The sequence below is a fragment of the Panthera onca genome, chromosome B4 (assembly GCF_046562875.1).
Source record: "Panthera onca isolate mPanOnc1 chromosome B4, mPanOnc1 haplotype 2, whole genome shotgun sequence".
Lineage (NCBI taxonomy): Eukaryota > Metazoa > Chordata > Mammalia > Carnivora > Felidae > Panthera > Panthera onca.
This window is the reverse complement of record NC_138345.1, coordinates 77,851,483-77,867,047: the sequence shown is the minus strand read 5'-3', so window position 1 is coordinate 77,867,047 and position 15,565 is coordinate 77,851,483. Positions and strand designations below refer to the sequence as shown.

The window sequence follows — 15,565 nt, the reverse complement described above, 5'->3', positions numbered from 1 at the left end:
TTTCTTGGCACTTAGCCCTCAGCAGGAAGTGAATTCTCCATAGGCCCTGGTCCTGAAATTCCCATTCACCCTTTCTTTCAAATGCTGATCGGCTAGAAGAAAAGAGCTTCAGTGATTACACAGAATAAGAAGCATTCATCATGGTTAGAAGCGCCAACAAGGAACAAGGGCTGGGGAGGAGGGGGTGAGAAATAGTTACAGATGATGCAGCTCCCACCCTGAAAAACAACACAGGAGGTAATGGGCACCAAGCCTTGCAGATGATCAGAGGCCACCAAGCCTTGGAGAGACGGTCTTGGAACCTGGAGGAAAAAAGGATTCTTTTAAGTTTGAGCACCACTGTGGAAATGGCAACGTGTGGGAAGAGGGCGGGGTATTCTGGTGTGAACTCTGTCTCTTCTGGATAGACTGACTGGTTCAGAGGAGTCTGGTACAAGCCTTGAGTTGACGGGAGCGTCCATAGGAATGGTGAGTGGGAGAGCCTGCCGAGACCCTCCCCCCGACCCCGCCGACCTGTACCCCAGCAGCACCCACCTCATCCTCGCCCCTCTCCTGGCACCAGAAAGAGGACGTCCTGCTGGTGTGGGGCAAGAACCTTCCTGTTCCCAGCCTAACAGCAAGGGGCGCGGACACCAGTGATTCCTCCCCCCATTCCTAATCTCTGACCCTCTGAAGCCAAACCACCAGAGCAAAGAGCTAGGTGGTTAGTCCCTGGAGCAAACGTAGGGGCTTCAGCGCTCCCTCTCCCAAAGTTAAGATCTGAGTGCCCTGAAAGGAACTGTACCCAAACCTACGGCTACATCCTGTCCGACATCTACGTCCCCAGGCAACCGTGGCCATTGGAGGGAGGAGCATCCCTGTTTTTGTTTTCCTGCTGGGAGGGGTGGGAAGTAGAAAGCAGGACACGTACAGCCACGATGAGGAAGTCCAGCCAGCACCAGGCGTTGGTGAAGAACTTGACGAAGCCGTAGGCTGTCCACTTGAGCAACATCTCCAGGATGAAGATGTAGGTGAAGACTTTGTCGGCATACTCCAGGATGGTACGGATGGTCTTTCTCTGCTCAATGTAGATGTCCTCGAAGGCCTGAAAGAGAAGCAGCAGCTGCCTGACGTGCCTGAAGGCTGCACGTGACACCGGAAGGCCCCCCACTGCCCCGGCAGCTCCTCAGCCTGAGGCCGGCCTGTCCTCATCGTCATCGCCTTCCTGTCTCTCTCGCCCCACTGCCCGGCCCCACGGGGCTTCTTAAAAGAAACCCCACACCCTCCCGCCACCACCTTCTAGCCTCCCTGTCTCCCGCTAGTCCAAGCAGCCACTAGGCTACCTTCTCTCTTCAGATCTGCCCATTCCAGACACTTCACATGGACGCAGTCATACGATATGTGGCCCTCGGTGACAGGCTTCTTACGCCACGCGCTGCAGCAGGCGTCACGACTGCAATTCTTGTCGTGGATGGAGAATACCCCATGGTGTGGCTCTATCGTGCTTGGTCTACCCTCATCACTGACGGACACCGTGTGTCTGCTTTCTGGCTATTGTGCGTAGTGCTGCTGTGAACGTGCATGCGGTAAGTTTTTATGTGGACCTGTCTTCATTTCCCTAGGGTACAAGGCCCAGGTGTGGAACTTCCGGCTGACAGGGGACCGGAGGTGTCAGGTTTTGAGGGACTGCCAACCAGCGTTCCAGAGTGGCCGCGCCGTTCTAGGTTTCCTCGGGCAGCGTATGCGGGTTCCGGCTTCTCCGTGTCCTTGCCAATGCTCTCTCTGTCTGTATGACAAAATCTTTTCTCCTTTCAGCCCTGGATGCCACTGATATAGGGGGAAGGTCACAGGGCTGGGAGACGCCCAGGCGAAGAAAATCTTTCTCCCTGGAGTCCCTGAACGAGGGAATTCCCTGACATGAAGGTATGATCATTCCCACGAGTGGGGTGGTGGGCTGCAGAGAGGGGGAAGAGGGAGTCCTGAAGCACAAGAGAAAGCTACAAGTGGCACAAAAGTCCCGTGTCGTGCAACGGGAGGTCCCGCTCCGGACAGTTCTGGAAGGAAGGACACAATCGGGCTGCCTGCAGATACATTTCTAACATGGAGGCACAAGGACATCAGATATTCCAGTTTCTTTACGGGGCAGTGGGGGCAGCGGTCAGGGGCCCAAAGTCCTTTTCAGGGTCTGGGTACAAATAGACCCCGTCTGCTCTATGAAAACCTCAAAGGCTTCCATGTCAACGTCCCCCTCACCTCCCTGTGCAGAGATCCGTTCTGTCACCCAGTACACGAGAGATGTGCAAGACTGAGCTTCCTGTCACTGGAGGCTCTAGGCCCTCCCTCTGAAGTCCCACTTTAACCCCATTCTTGTCTTTTCTCAGACATTTTAGCTGTGGCTTCACTTTGCTATGTTTTTTTTTTTCTTCCAGTTGATTTTGAGAGAGAGAAAGAGAGGTAGGGGGAGGGGCAGAGAGAGAGGGAGAGAGAATCCCAAGCAGGCTCTGCACTGGCAGCACAGGGCCCGACACGGGGCTCGAACTCACGAACCGTGAGATCATGACCTGAGCCGAAGTTGGACGCTTAACTGACTGAGCCACCCAGGTGCCCTGTGCCTGCCTTCTTTAAAAGCACTTCAAAGTTCTATATTTTTCAGCTTTCCCTTAACTCAAAGAAGGAAAATGTGTAGCGTCTCTAAGTCCTTACTGTCCTCAAATCTACCCAACTGGGAAACGGCTCTCTCACACCTGATCCTGTCCAGATCTCCACAGTTATAATCCAGCTAAAATGAAAGCAAAGGCCAAGATAATTAGTTCCAGCAGGGGGGGGGGGGGGAGCCTGTGTGTGTCTCCTGGATTAATGATGAGCACTTACAGCGACGGGAATATAAATATCCTTTATACCAGAGACCTGGCTCCTTCAGGTATTTGCTAATGCCAGGGTTCTCCAGATCCAGCTGGGTGTGAGGGAAGACGGGTGACTGGAAAGTCAAGAACAAGATAGTTGGGGTGTAAGGTGAAAAGGGGAAGTTCATTTTAGGAAGCCGCTCAGAACGGGGCAAACGAAGCAGTGAAGGTCCTTGGCAGTTTGTGCTCTCATCCTGATAGAGAGGGGGTCTTAGATGTGAGAGGGATCGTGCAGAGTGTAAAGAAATGCAGACGTGGACAAGTGAATTCTAATCCCAACGGCTCAAAACACCAGCCCAAAGCACTCTGGCAGACCCTTATCCTTGGGGCCGCAGCCGTCGGTGCTCCCAGAGGAATGGGGCCTGGGCCCCCTCCGGTCTGGTCCGCTAGTCCCTACGAAGCCTTCCCCAGCCCGTCCTTCCCTGCCTTCTCCCCTGGACTCACCAGGGCGCCACTGCTGAGCAGAATCATGAAGATGATGAAGGTCTCAAACCAGTTGTGCTCCACAATGAGAAAGCAGGTTTTCCGCAGGATCCACCAAGACTTGCCCAGCCCCTCTTCGATGTTGACCTGGCAGCATTTGAATCGTTGGACGCAACCTGGCACCAGCGGGAGAGGTGGGTCAGACCGTGGGAGCGAGGCCCGCCCAGACCCGCCCCCTGCTCGGTCTCCCAGGCCCCTACCACACAGCTGGGAGTACTGGGGCTGAACCAGAATGTCTGATTCAGACATGGAGGGCGGCAGGGCTGGGGCTATGCCGCAAGGCTAGCAGGGCAGGGCCCTCTGGAGTTGGGAAGATGTCCTATAAAGAAGCAGTGAGAAGGAGGAGAAAAGGGGAATCAGGAGGCACACACAGCCGTGACGGAACATACCTTTCTAATGGAAGTTTTTGGGCTGGTGCCGAGAGAAAATGGACAATTCAGTGCTTGAGAACAGAGACTTGAGAATAGGTAAGAATCAATGGAAACAATCTCAACCTCCCTCAAGATGATGAAGCGGGGAACAAAGTTCTTGAAAATGGCCACAGAGTCCCCACCCTTACCCAACCACCGACCCTGGCAGAAATCTGGGACCAGCACGAAGTGCCACATGCCCACCGCTGCCCTTGCCCCCTTTCACCTTCTGTGAAGCAGGCGTCTGGATCCAAGTATTCCTCGGGCTGTTCCACTGGGACTTCTTCTACTTCAGGTTTGATATCGATGGTGCTTCCTTCAGAGGAGCTAGTATCATCCAGTTTCTAGATTTGCAAAGGAAAGAGAGCTGGAGAACGCTGCAGCGATGCTTCCACTCCACACTGACTGCTCCAGACTGAACCAGCTGGAATTCTTTCCAATTCTTACTACAGACTCTGCATCATCCCGCTCACGGGGGGCACACAATTACCAGATGGCCCTCAAAACTTCTGTCAGGATTGGGTAGAACATTAAAGCCGCTCACAAATTACAGTGATCTGCCCTCAACAAAATGTGACTATTGGTTGGTCTCAGTGCTACAGCTCAGATTAATGGCAGGGACGTCCTCCAGGGTTTGCTCCAGCCACTGACCGAGATGATCCAGCAGCAATGGAGACAGATCTAGGAGCACCTCAGGGACCTAGGTCACTTAGGGAAGGCCTAGAATGACAATGGGCATTAGGGTTGGTTCTCAAACCTACTTGGCCATTCCACAATCTCTCTCCCAAGCCCACATCCAAACCAGTCCTGGGAGCTGACAGAACCCTGCTGGTTCTCACACGGAGTCAAGGTTGGGTTTTAGGCTGGGACCTTACATCTTTGCTGCCTTCAGGATCCGACTCGCTGCTCACATCCTCTGTGTTGAGGTTCTCAAAATCAGACTCGCCCACAGCAATGGGCACCCGCACGGTCAAGTTGGGATTGTTGATGAAGGACATGTGGTCCTCGTCAATGATATACTTCTCCACGCTGCTGCCAATGCCACTGGTTGTGCCATTGCCATTCTTCTGGAAGTCACCATTCCGGTGGATGTCTGCACCGGTGTGGTTGGCGATGCAGTTGGCCTTCTTTTCATACAGCTCGTCCAGGGGCTTCACTTCATCGGCCTCACGCTGCTTAAAGTGGGCCTGCATGAAGGCGTGCACTTTGAGTTTGGCCCAAGCCACCCCCTTCTTGATCCGGATTACTGAGATCTGTAGGTTGTTCATTTCCCCGTCGTCGTCTGTGGCTGCCAGATTGTCTGCGCTGAAGGAGCTCAGGAGCAAGGCCAGAAACAGGTTCAGCACCTGTACCAGTGGCATTAGGGAAAAGGAGAGTGAATGCAGACGGTATTAGGTAAAGTTATCTACTAGACTAGGATTACAGACTGGAAGCCCACAGACTCATGTGACAGGCACAAAGAGTTTCTGTTGTGTTCGGTTTGACCCACTTACTGTTTTAAGCGCTCATGTCAACTAAGTGGGCATTTAAAAAAGTTCTTTTACTGAAGTGTAATTAACATAGTATTATATTAGTTGCAGGTGTACTATTCAACAATTCTACACGTTACTCAGTGCTCATCACAATAAGCGTACTCTCAATCCTCTTTATTTCACCCATTCCCCCCACCTCCCTGCCGGCAACAGTTGTCTATATTTAAGAGCCTGTTGTGTTTTTTCTTCTGTTCATTTGTTTTGTCTCTTAAATTCCACCTATGAGTGAAATTAAATGGTATTTATCTTTCTCTGGCTTGTTTCGTTTAGCATAATCCTCTCTGGCTCCATCCATGTTGTTGCAAATGACAAGATTTCATTCTCTTTTTACGGCTGAGTAATATTCCATTGTATACAAATACGACACCTTTATCCATTCATCTATGGATGGATACTTGGGTTATTTCTGTATCTTGACTATTGTAAATAATGCTGCAATAAACATAGGGGTGAAGGTATCTTTTCTAATTAGTGTTTTTGTTTTCTTTGGGTAAATACCCAGCAGTTGAATTACTGGATCATATGATAGATCTATTTTTAATTTTTTGAGGACCCTCCATACTCTTTTTCACCAAGTGGGCAGTTTGTTTCGTTTTGATTGTAATGCAAGTTGAGCACCTCTTCTCTTGGTTCTTTTATAGTTTTACATACATACCTATGCACCCCCAAATATAAGACTTTTCTTGTAATCAGAAAAAGCAAAAGCTGTACCCATTTTGGAAGAAAATTCCCCCAAACAGAAGAAAAAAAATGGACATGGCTTATTGGGAGGGTCAAGGAGGGCACAGATGCTATGTATTCACCTGCAGAACCCACATTAGAAAAACAGCTAGGTTTGGAGAGCCTAGCTTAGTTTCCTAACATTTATCAAAATAAAATACTTTAATAAGACAGTGATGGTGACTTTTGCATTCTGTTGGATATCTAAGTGTCCAGCCCTCAGATGCAAGCTTTTATTTATGTTTGAATATCCTAATTTACCACACTGGATATTAAGATTAATTAATTTATTTTTATTAAGACTTACTTTAAATATTGGGAGAGGTGTTCACTTCTTGATTTAGACTTGGCCCTTACTTTGTCATATTTCTGAAGAAGAGTAAGGCATACATTTTAGGTGGAGATGACAATACGTGTAGAGTGGGAGGGATGGAAACAATAAATTAATTATATGTATGCAAATTATTTGGGCCATTTGTAGAATTACAAAGGAATATGGTTGGTAAAATGGGGGTGATTTGGAGGGGGCTTTGAAGGCCAGCCTGAGGGATCTGAATTTTATTTAACTGGATCCCCTACTGGTCTTTGAGTAAAGGAATAAAAATGACAGAAATCTGAGCAAACCATTCCTACCAGCAACATACGGGAGTGGGGGTGGGGACGGACCAGGCGTTAGAGTGTCACTTGTAAATGAATTAATAAGGGTCTGGATTAGGCTATCGTAATCTCAAACCTTAGCAGGCATCAAAATCTCCTGGGGTGGGATGCATGAAAAAATACATATTTCCTTTCCTTGGCCTCACCTGAAAGATTCTGATTCAGGAGATCTGGTGTAGAGTCTGGGACTCAAGTCTTTTTTAATGAGTGAAACCTGGGTGTCTGCGATCTTCAGACTTTTAGAAATATTGAACGGGTTACAGGAATGGAATGGAAAGGATGGGTCAGATCTTGGAAATACCAGGAAGAGAGATGTATGAAAGGCATCAGATAATTACTGGGAAGGGAGGGAAGAGAGTCAGAAGAGACTTACAGTTATAGATTCCTAGAGACTAGGTGGGCAGAAGGCCTGAGCAAAGGGGAACCTGGAAAGGTGTCATCAGAAGCGGAAATAATACTGGATTTGGTCATGTGCTCAGGTATCTGTAGAGAGTCACGGGGAGATGGTGTTGAGACAACTGAGAATAGGAGGAGGGAGAAAGGGCAGCGAGGTCAGCACTGACAAATGTGGATTCCACTATGTACCAGGAGGCAACAGCTGAGTTCACTGAAGGAGTGGGAAGGCCAGAGGGAGCAGGACTGAGGGAAAGGTGGTCGGGAGTGAGGAAAGGGAGGGATTACAGACACACCATGGTGTCTGCTGTCACATGTCATAGGAGGGAATAGGGTGGCACGGCCGGTTCAGAGGCTGCTGAGCGGGAAGCCTCTACTGGCACGCTTCTCTGTGGCACAAGAAGGGAGAGAGCTGCTCTGGATGAGCCGATGGGGGATCATCCGGGTCTGCCTTCTTTCGGTCCCTCTCGCTCTATACTTGCGAGTGGGATTGGGCCTGATCTGCAAGATCAGTACTTCTTAAACTTTAGTGAGCAGGTGAATCACCTGCGGAAATCACTTGTTAGAAATGCAGATTCTGATTCAGTAGTTCTGGGGTGGGGCCTAAGCGTCTGCATTTCTAACATACTCTAAAGTGATCTCACTGCGGCTAGTCCTCAGATCATTCTTGGATAAAGATGGTGTCAAAATCTCTGTTGGTGAATATTCTATATACAGAGGCAAAAGACAGCAGACAGATCAGAATAAGGCAAAAACGTGACTTGCCATTTATACAAGTGAGATAAAACCCTCAGTTGTTTTAGATCAGTGGTTCACAGGGGAGGGTAATTTTGCCTCCAAGGAGACAGCTGGCAATGTCTGGAGACATTTTTGGTTGTCACCGCTTAGGCTGTGGGGCGCTACGGGCCGGTGGAAGGTAGGGGTCAGGGATGCTGCTAAACTTCGACAATCTATGGGACAATCCCACAACAAAGAATGATCTAACCCAAAGTGTCAACATTGTCAAGCTGAGAAATTCTAATTTAAGTGAGGGAAACTTTTGTAGTAGAAAGAGCAAAGACTTTGTAGTCTAGGATCTAATATAAGCCCTGACATTCACCAGTTGTGTGACTTTGGAAAAGTCACTTAACTTTGCGGAGTTTGGTTTCCACAACTATGAAAAAGGGTTGACAGGTTGTGGGGCTTAAACTAGCACAGATATGGAATGTAGTAGGACCAAGCCCACTGGCGTAAGACGCTCGGGGCAAAAAACGAAAAATTCTACAAGTTAGTACTAACCACCAAGTTGCCAATAACCATGACCATCATGAAGACAATCAGGCACATGGCCTGGCCTGCCACTTCCATGCAGTCCCACATGGTCTCGATCCACTCCCCGCACAACACTCGAAAGACAATGAGGAAGGAATGGAAAAAGTCATTCATGTGCCAGCGAGGGAGCTGACAGTCCTGGTTGATCTTGCAGACACACTCTTTGTAGCTCTTTCCAAACAGTTGCATCCCCACCACGGCGAAGATGAAGACAATGATGGCCAGCACCAGGGTCAGGTTGCCCAGGGCACCCACTGAATTTCCAATGATCTTGATCAGCATGTTCAGGGTGGGCCAGGATTTGGCCAGTTTGAACACTCGGAGCTAAGGGGGAAAGAACCCAAACAAAAATCAGATGATACTGAATCCATTTTCTTACCACATGGCTAAAATAAGAACATATAATGTCAGTAAGATCAGCTTCAATTTATTGAGCACCCTTGGGAAGTTCCCAGGACTCTCTAACTGTTTTAGACTACAGTGGGAGAACATGAGGCATAGATGGGGAAAATGGACAAACTTCAGAGTAAGTGAAAGATTTAGAACTAGGAACCAAGATTACTGCCTCTAGCCCCCTGTATTGGTCCCTGGGTCAGTCCACTTTTTAAAAACCCATTCATGAACATATCCTTTTCCTACTGATTTTGCCTTGACTCCTCAAGGAACATATCAAGGAAAATGTGATTTTTAGTGAAGCAAAAGATCAAAATAGTAGGCACAGTGGAAATAAGTCATCTGTCTCTTCTTAAAAAACATGTATTTAAAAATTCTAAAATCTCTCTTATTGTCTGCCAAAAAATAACAAATAACCAATGGCTGATATGGAACTTTGTGATATACTTGGAATAATTTGGAGGAAAAGCACAACATCCGAGTAGGGGCAGTTCCACATATATCAAACATCTTATGAGAACGGACTCTAATGATATTAATTCAGAGGACAGAACTTCTGTTATCTGCAATCATGAAGTTTCTGTGTTTTATAAGGAATGATTTACAAGTCTTAGCTAATAGTCTGAGAAGTATAATGAAGAAAGGCCATGAATGAAATGATAATAATGAGATCATTTCCAGACATCATGAGTTAATGACCAACACATGAGATAAGAGGAATTCTGGTAGAAGGCAACTGTGCTGATTGGAACATTTTTTTTCCTTTCAAAGCTTGAGTCTCATCTGAGAGCTCAAGAGCCACCAGGTGTTTCTCCGTGTGACTATCTGGGTCATTCACATTTTTTCCCTTTCTGACTGGCTTTTTAATTATTAGGAATATTAGTGCTAAGGTGGCTTCTCTTATTCCTTCATCTCATATTCCAGATAATAAGAACTATTTTCAAATAGTCTCTGTGGGCTGGATCCTAACCACAGACTAGTAAGCAGAGGTTCCAGAAACCGGGCAGATGCTATGTGTGACCTGGACTGAGTGAGACCTCTGTTTTGTAAATAGTTCCATTTTATTCCAATCTTCCTTCTTAAATATGCTGAGTATCCTGATGAAAAAAACCTGAAATCCTTTCAGTTACAGGTGCTTAGGTAATTTTTTCCAATGGGAAGAGAAAAACCTAAGCCCCCCAGTTCTGATGCTTTGTTTGAGTGGGATACCCTCAAAGTAACTCAGCTTCTTAAGGGACTTAATCAGGACATCACTTATGCCTATGTTTATGGGAAGCTCTTTCGAGGACATCATTAACTATTCTGTCAGAGTCATTTTAATAATTTTAACATTAACTTCTTCAAATATATTACAGAATCTTTCTCAGCTAGTGTTAAGGAAAAAACCTGAATGTTCAACCATTAATTTCAATATAGTTTTAAAAATTATTTCATTCTCATTTTCTGGAAGGGGTCACCATGATAGAAGAAATGAGACACATCTTTGAACAAGGAGAAATCCTTGCCATTTCGGGGAGAGTTTAGACGAAGAAACAGATTTATTACCAAATCCAACTTAGACCTCAGAATAGTCCTTGAGAGTCTTTCTTTTTCATCTGTCAGATTAGCCATTATTTTCTGAGGAACTTCATAAAGTGGATTTCTGTTTGTTAATTGAAATTAAAAACTAACTTCTATATTAGGCGTTTAGCAGAAAAATTTTCAAGATTTTAGTATCTAAGCCAATAAATCGCCAACTGGAATTGTGAGCGGAATATAGCTAAGGATTCTTTTAATCATCAGACTAACTTGTGGAAAATTTTTTTAGTAGGTACAAGACAGGAAATGTAAAAAGAAGTTGGAGAAACATGGAATACCAATCGGAAAGATCGCAGCACCGAGAGCCCCTCCACGTCTGCTAGACTCAGTTCCATTAAACTGAGGGACACAATAAATCCGTCAAAAATGTTCCAACCTTCTTGGAAATAATAGTAGGGATCCATGGCTATGAGCTTCAGGAACATTTCCGCTGTGAAAATTCCAGTGAAAACCTAAAGAGGGGGAAGGCAGGGGGTAAGAAAAAGAAATAATAGAGAATGCCTTTATCATTATCTTTGAATACATGTCCAAGAAGCCTCAAGACCCAGCCTTGCTAAATTGTGCATCTGAGGACACCAATCCTTCAATGTCCCAGGGCTATACCACATGATAAAGGATAGTCTTGTCTCCCTCGTGAATCAAGCACTCAGTCCCAATGTTTACATCGTCATTACCAGAACCACCCAAATTACACTGTACAAGAATGCATTTAAAAAACGATTTTAAGCAGGGGTGCCTGGGTGGCTCAGTCAGTTAAGGGTCCAACTTCAGCACAGGTCACGATCTCACAGTTTGTGAGTTCAAGCCCCGCATCGGGCTCTGTGCCGACAGCTCGGAGCCTGGAGCCTGCTTCAGATTCTGTCTCCCTCTCTTTCTGTCCCTCTCCCGCTCGCACTCTGTCTCTCTCTCTCTCTCTCAAAAATAAATAAACATTAAAAAAACAAAATGATTTTAAGTAATGGGAATACCACATAGGGGACTCCTTCTAAAGGGTCAGCAGTCATTTTGAATGTTTGTGCTTGGGACATTTGCCTTAAAAAAAAAAATCATTAATTGAGTTATAATTATATTTAAAAATACAGTATCCCTGATTTGATATTATGTGTCTTATCAAACTTAGACACACGCTGCAGGGTTTCTTATTTTAAATTGTAAAAGCAACAGAACATTGTCACAAGTGTGCAAAATACAGGAAAAAACTAGAGTCTCCATCTTACACACAACTATCAGTTTTATGTATTCCCTTTCTGTTTTTTTTTTTTTTTTTCCCAATGTGTGTATATTTTGACAGAATTGCAAAATCATAGAGTACATAATACCTTGGGTCTTGTTTTTCACTTACCACAACTCAGTCCATGTTGCTACGAAGTTGCATAAAATTCTATTGGGTGAATGTATCCTCAAGGAATATATATATCCTTGCTGGACAGTTTCGTGCTTCCTTTTGATTTTTTAAATGTGATAATCAATGACGTAATAACTGTTTGGATTGAGAGCTTACTGGGTATGAGAACGACTTGTTCCCTGAGTTACCTGACTCCCACTTTTCTACCCTTCAGAGCACCCTGTGTTTCCCAGTGCCTTCGGCCTCCCACAGGACTTAATAACATCACACGTGGTAAGAAAGTAAAATCCCATGAATGCCAGTCTCGACAAGAGCTGTACCCTCATTCTAAGCTAACCATGTAACACCCCACTCTTACTGAATATTATGATTTTAGAGGAGGACTTTAACGTAATGGGTTTTAAACTCGTAATAAATTAGTCCTTGCAACTACCTGGTTACCAATTTTACAAACGAAGGAGTTTAAGGAAAACTTTGAAGATGTAGTCTGAAGACAGAATTGAAAATAGTGAAAAATACTTAGATTACAGATGCTGTTGGGAAAGAGACTCAATGAATGTATAGCAATAGCAAAACAGAATGGCGTGATAGAAATCAAAATGGATGCATGGCCCGCAAGGTTTTACGTCCCTGTACTTTTCCATGGTTCCCCACTTTTCTAAATTGAAGATGCGGTATTCTAAAACTGAAAGAGAATCTTCCCTGAAGAGATCCAGCGAAGCAAAAATCAAAGTTCACCGTGCGCGCTAAGTATCTACAGAGGGAACATCACTCTAAGTGAGGGCAGCTAATCGATCCCTGACATACGTTTTACCCTCGGCATAAACCCATGGAAGGTTTCTCTACATAGAAATGGCAGCCTGCTTCACACGCTAAATAGAGACTGAATTCACCACTGGTTCTGGTGAACACACGGGAAATGCTCCACAGTAAGCACTGGCTAACTGACCATGGAATATTTATACTGTGGGAACTCTGGTTCCTAAGAGAAAATCAACAATGACACATTGCTGCCTTTCAATGGGATGAATGGCATCCAGAGGCCTGGGGGAAATGCCCATGACAGAGGTCGGCAAGCATGTTATTTCAACCTAGTGTACTGCCAATATTTGGGGATTGGGTAAAAATAAATTGTAACTGTTTGACGTATGAAGAATTACCTTTTTTTATTTTTTAAATTTTATTTGCTTTTATTATTTATTTTGAGAGAGAGAGAGAGAGAGAGAGAGAGAGAGAGGAGAGAGACAGACAGGGAGGGAGCATGAGCGGGGAGGGACAGAGAGAGAGAGAGGGAGAGAGAGAGAATCCTAAGCAGGCTCTACGCCCAGTGCAGAGCCTGATGCAAGGATCCCTAACTCAGACATGCAGAGTAGAAAGACCACAGAATTATCTTGGATGTGTACCAGGGAACATGATGGGCTGCAAGGACTAACCAGATAAAGGGTCTCCTTTGTCACATGTGTTTTCATAATCAGAACTCAAAATGATTTTATAACACTTTAATAGCTTATTTGGACTTAATGTAAAAACTGTGTGTGTGTGTGTGTGTGTGTGTGTGTGTGTGTGTGAGAGAGAGAGAGAGAGACAGACAGACAGACAGAGAGACAGAGAGAGACACAGACAGACATCAGGCAGAGATCGTACTCAAGTTAAATGGCAACAATTAGATTTGACTTGCTTGTGGTGAAACTCCTAAGGAATAATGAAGCCCAGGAGATCTAGAGGATCCTTTCCAACTAATTCTTTCCCATCTATCAAAATTCAATCAACTCCTGATTTTTGGACTACAGAAATAAAACAGACAATCCCCAAATCACAACTATTTGACTTTAGAATACACTGTGTCACCTATTAAAAAACAAAAAACAAAAAACAACCAACTCATTCTTATCTTCTAAATAATGTAATAAGTTAAATATATGACTTAAGCTAACATGAAAGTAAATCTGGCACAGATCAACTAACGGTAGAAACTGGACTAGAGCCCAGAAGTTGGGCAGGAGGGGAAAACCAGCCTGGAATTAAAAGTTTCCCCGAGATGGGCCCCATATGGGTAATTAAGGTATGACAGTGCAGGCAAATTTATAGTTACGTTTAATGCACCAAAAGAGCTCCCCTATATTTTGTGGCGCCTGCTACTGAAGGTGAAAGGGGAAGTGGTGTGCTGGAACACTGCAGGCAGCAATGTGAGAAAGGGAATGAGAAAAAAACTCCCCAAGTGCTTGGCTCAGGTTGCCAAAACCAACCCACTGCACCATGCCTCCCATTCTGTCACCATGCCTGGGTTTCTGCCAACAGCTCCTAAATGACGTCTTGAAAGTTCTGCAGAAAGAGGAAACAGCCACGGGATCACAACAGTGAGCAGAAGTGGCTGGGGCTGCGCCATATGTGGAAGCATTTGTCTTCCAATTAACTATTACTTTCTTTTCAACTAAGCTCCAGCTTCCAGTATCAGAAAAAGATGTCCTACAGGCAAAACATGTTCAGATCATAAAATCAGGAGAGAACGTTCCATCTTACCAGGTTTCCTACAGCCAAGACGTGTTCAAATTGCGGTGTCATAGGATGATGCTCCATTGCCATAAACAGGGTATTCAGGACAATGCAGATGGTGATGGCCAAGTCCACAAAAGGGTCCATAACGATCAAGTTCACAATCTCTTTCAGTTTTATCCAGTAGGGGTGGCACTCCCAGATGAGGAAAGTATTGGCGAATTTGTACCAGCACGGTGGGCACTTTCTCTGAGACTCTTCCAGTTCTGTAGTGAGTAAAGAACAAAGGTGGCCCTCGATCACGGTGAGAAAACAAAGAGGGTTTCAAAGAGCCACTCCTCCTCCTCACTGACTCATTAAGGTAATCGCTGCTTTGAACCACGAGAAGAAAGATGGTTTGAGTGCTGACTGCCCTAACTGTGCGGTCCTCCCGCTTGCATTTCATTTCTCTTGAAGGCAAAGAGGAGGCATGGGAAATACCGGGTCATTTCGTTGTTAACAACATCTAGCTGTAAATTAGAGTGTGATCCATCCATTTGGGGAGCACAGCATTCTGGTTAGGGGCTTGGCCTTTGGAGTCTGACTCCCTGGTCCAACTGGCTTCAACACTCACAACGTGTGATGTCAGGCAAGTTACCGATTCCTGTTCTTCTGTTGCCTCATCTGAAATGACACTATACGGGCTATAGGACAACACGAGTCCTGTAATCCTCATCCACTGACTGCATGAGTTGATGGACGTAAAGCAGGCAGCACAGTGCCTGGCACAAGGCAAGTCCTCAATAAATGGCAGGTATTACACTATACGTCGTATCACTAAATTATTACCAGAGAAGCAATCAAAAGCATAGACTCTGAAAGCAGACATACCTGGGTGCAAATACCAGCTCAGACACTGCTAACTGTGGGAACCTGAGTACATTACTTCAATCTGCTGAATTAAATGAGCTAAGATATATATAAAGTGCCTTGGAACACCCTGGCATACAGTGAGAAGCATTTGCTATTATTATTATCTTTGCAGCAGAAAAGAAGCAGCACTGGCCGCTGGGCTACTATGTGCAGTGTGTCTCTTACGTTCCCGCAGAAGCGCAAGTCAATGAGTTCACAATTCACGACCGAGTTGGGCATGGGAGTCCCACTCCTTTCCCCGCTTCCCTCCCTTCCTCTCTCTCGTCCCCCCTCTCTTCTTTTCTCCTTCTCGCTGGCCCTTTTGTCCTTTCTCACCCTCATCATTCCCTTCTCTGTTTTCGTCCTTCCTTCCTCCATCTCTTTCCCCTTTCCTTTTTCTTGTCTTCTTTCTCTTTTAGAAACAGAACTGGTTGGTCTCAAACAAGATCTTATGTGGCCCCCAATATATGACACAGA

General features: G+C 45.5%; 1 protein-coding gene across 6 annotated transcripts in view; it reads right to left on the bottom strand.

Annotated features, from left to right (window-relative positions):
- Positions 1–15,565, bottom strand: part of SCN8A (sodium voltage-gated channel alpha subunit 8) — a 177,248-nt gene that overhangs the window by 27,601 nt on the left and 134,082 nt on the right. For all 6 annotated transcript variants that reach the window (XM_081796162.1, XM_081796165.1, XM_081796166.1 and 3 more), the window contains exons 14-20: positions 14,225–14,463; positions 10,638–10,811; positions 8,356–8,712; positions 4,651–5,121; positions 4,002–4,119; positions 3,327–3,481; positions 911–1,084 (exon numbers count right to left, since the gene is read on the bottom strand). In XM_081796162.1, coding sequence (XP_081652288.1) covers positions 911–1,084; positions 3,327–3,481; positions 4,002–4,119; positions 4,651–5,121; positions 8,356–8,712; positions 10,638–10,811; positions 14,225–14,463 — 1,688 coding nt within the window. The remainder of the gene's footprint in view (positions 1–910; positions 1,085–3,326; positions 3,482–4,001; positions 4,120–4,650; positions 5,122–8,355; positions 8,713–10,637; positions 10,812–14,224; positions 14,464–15,565) is intronic.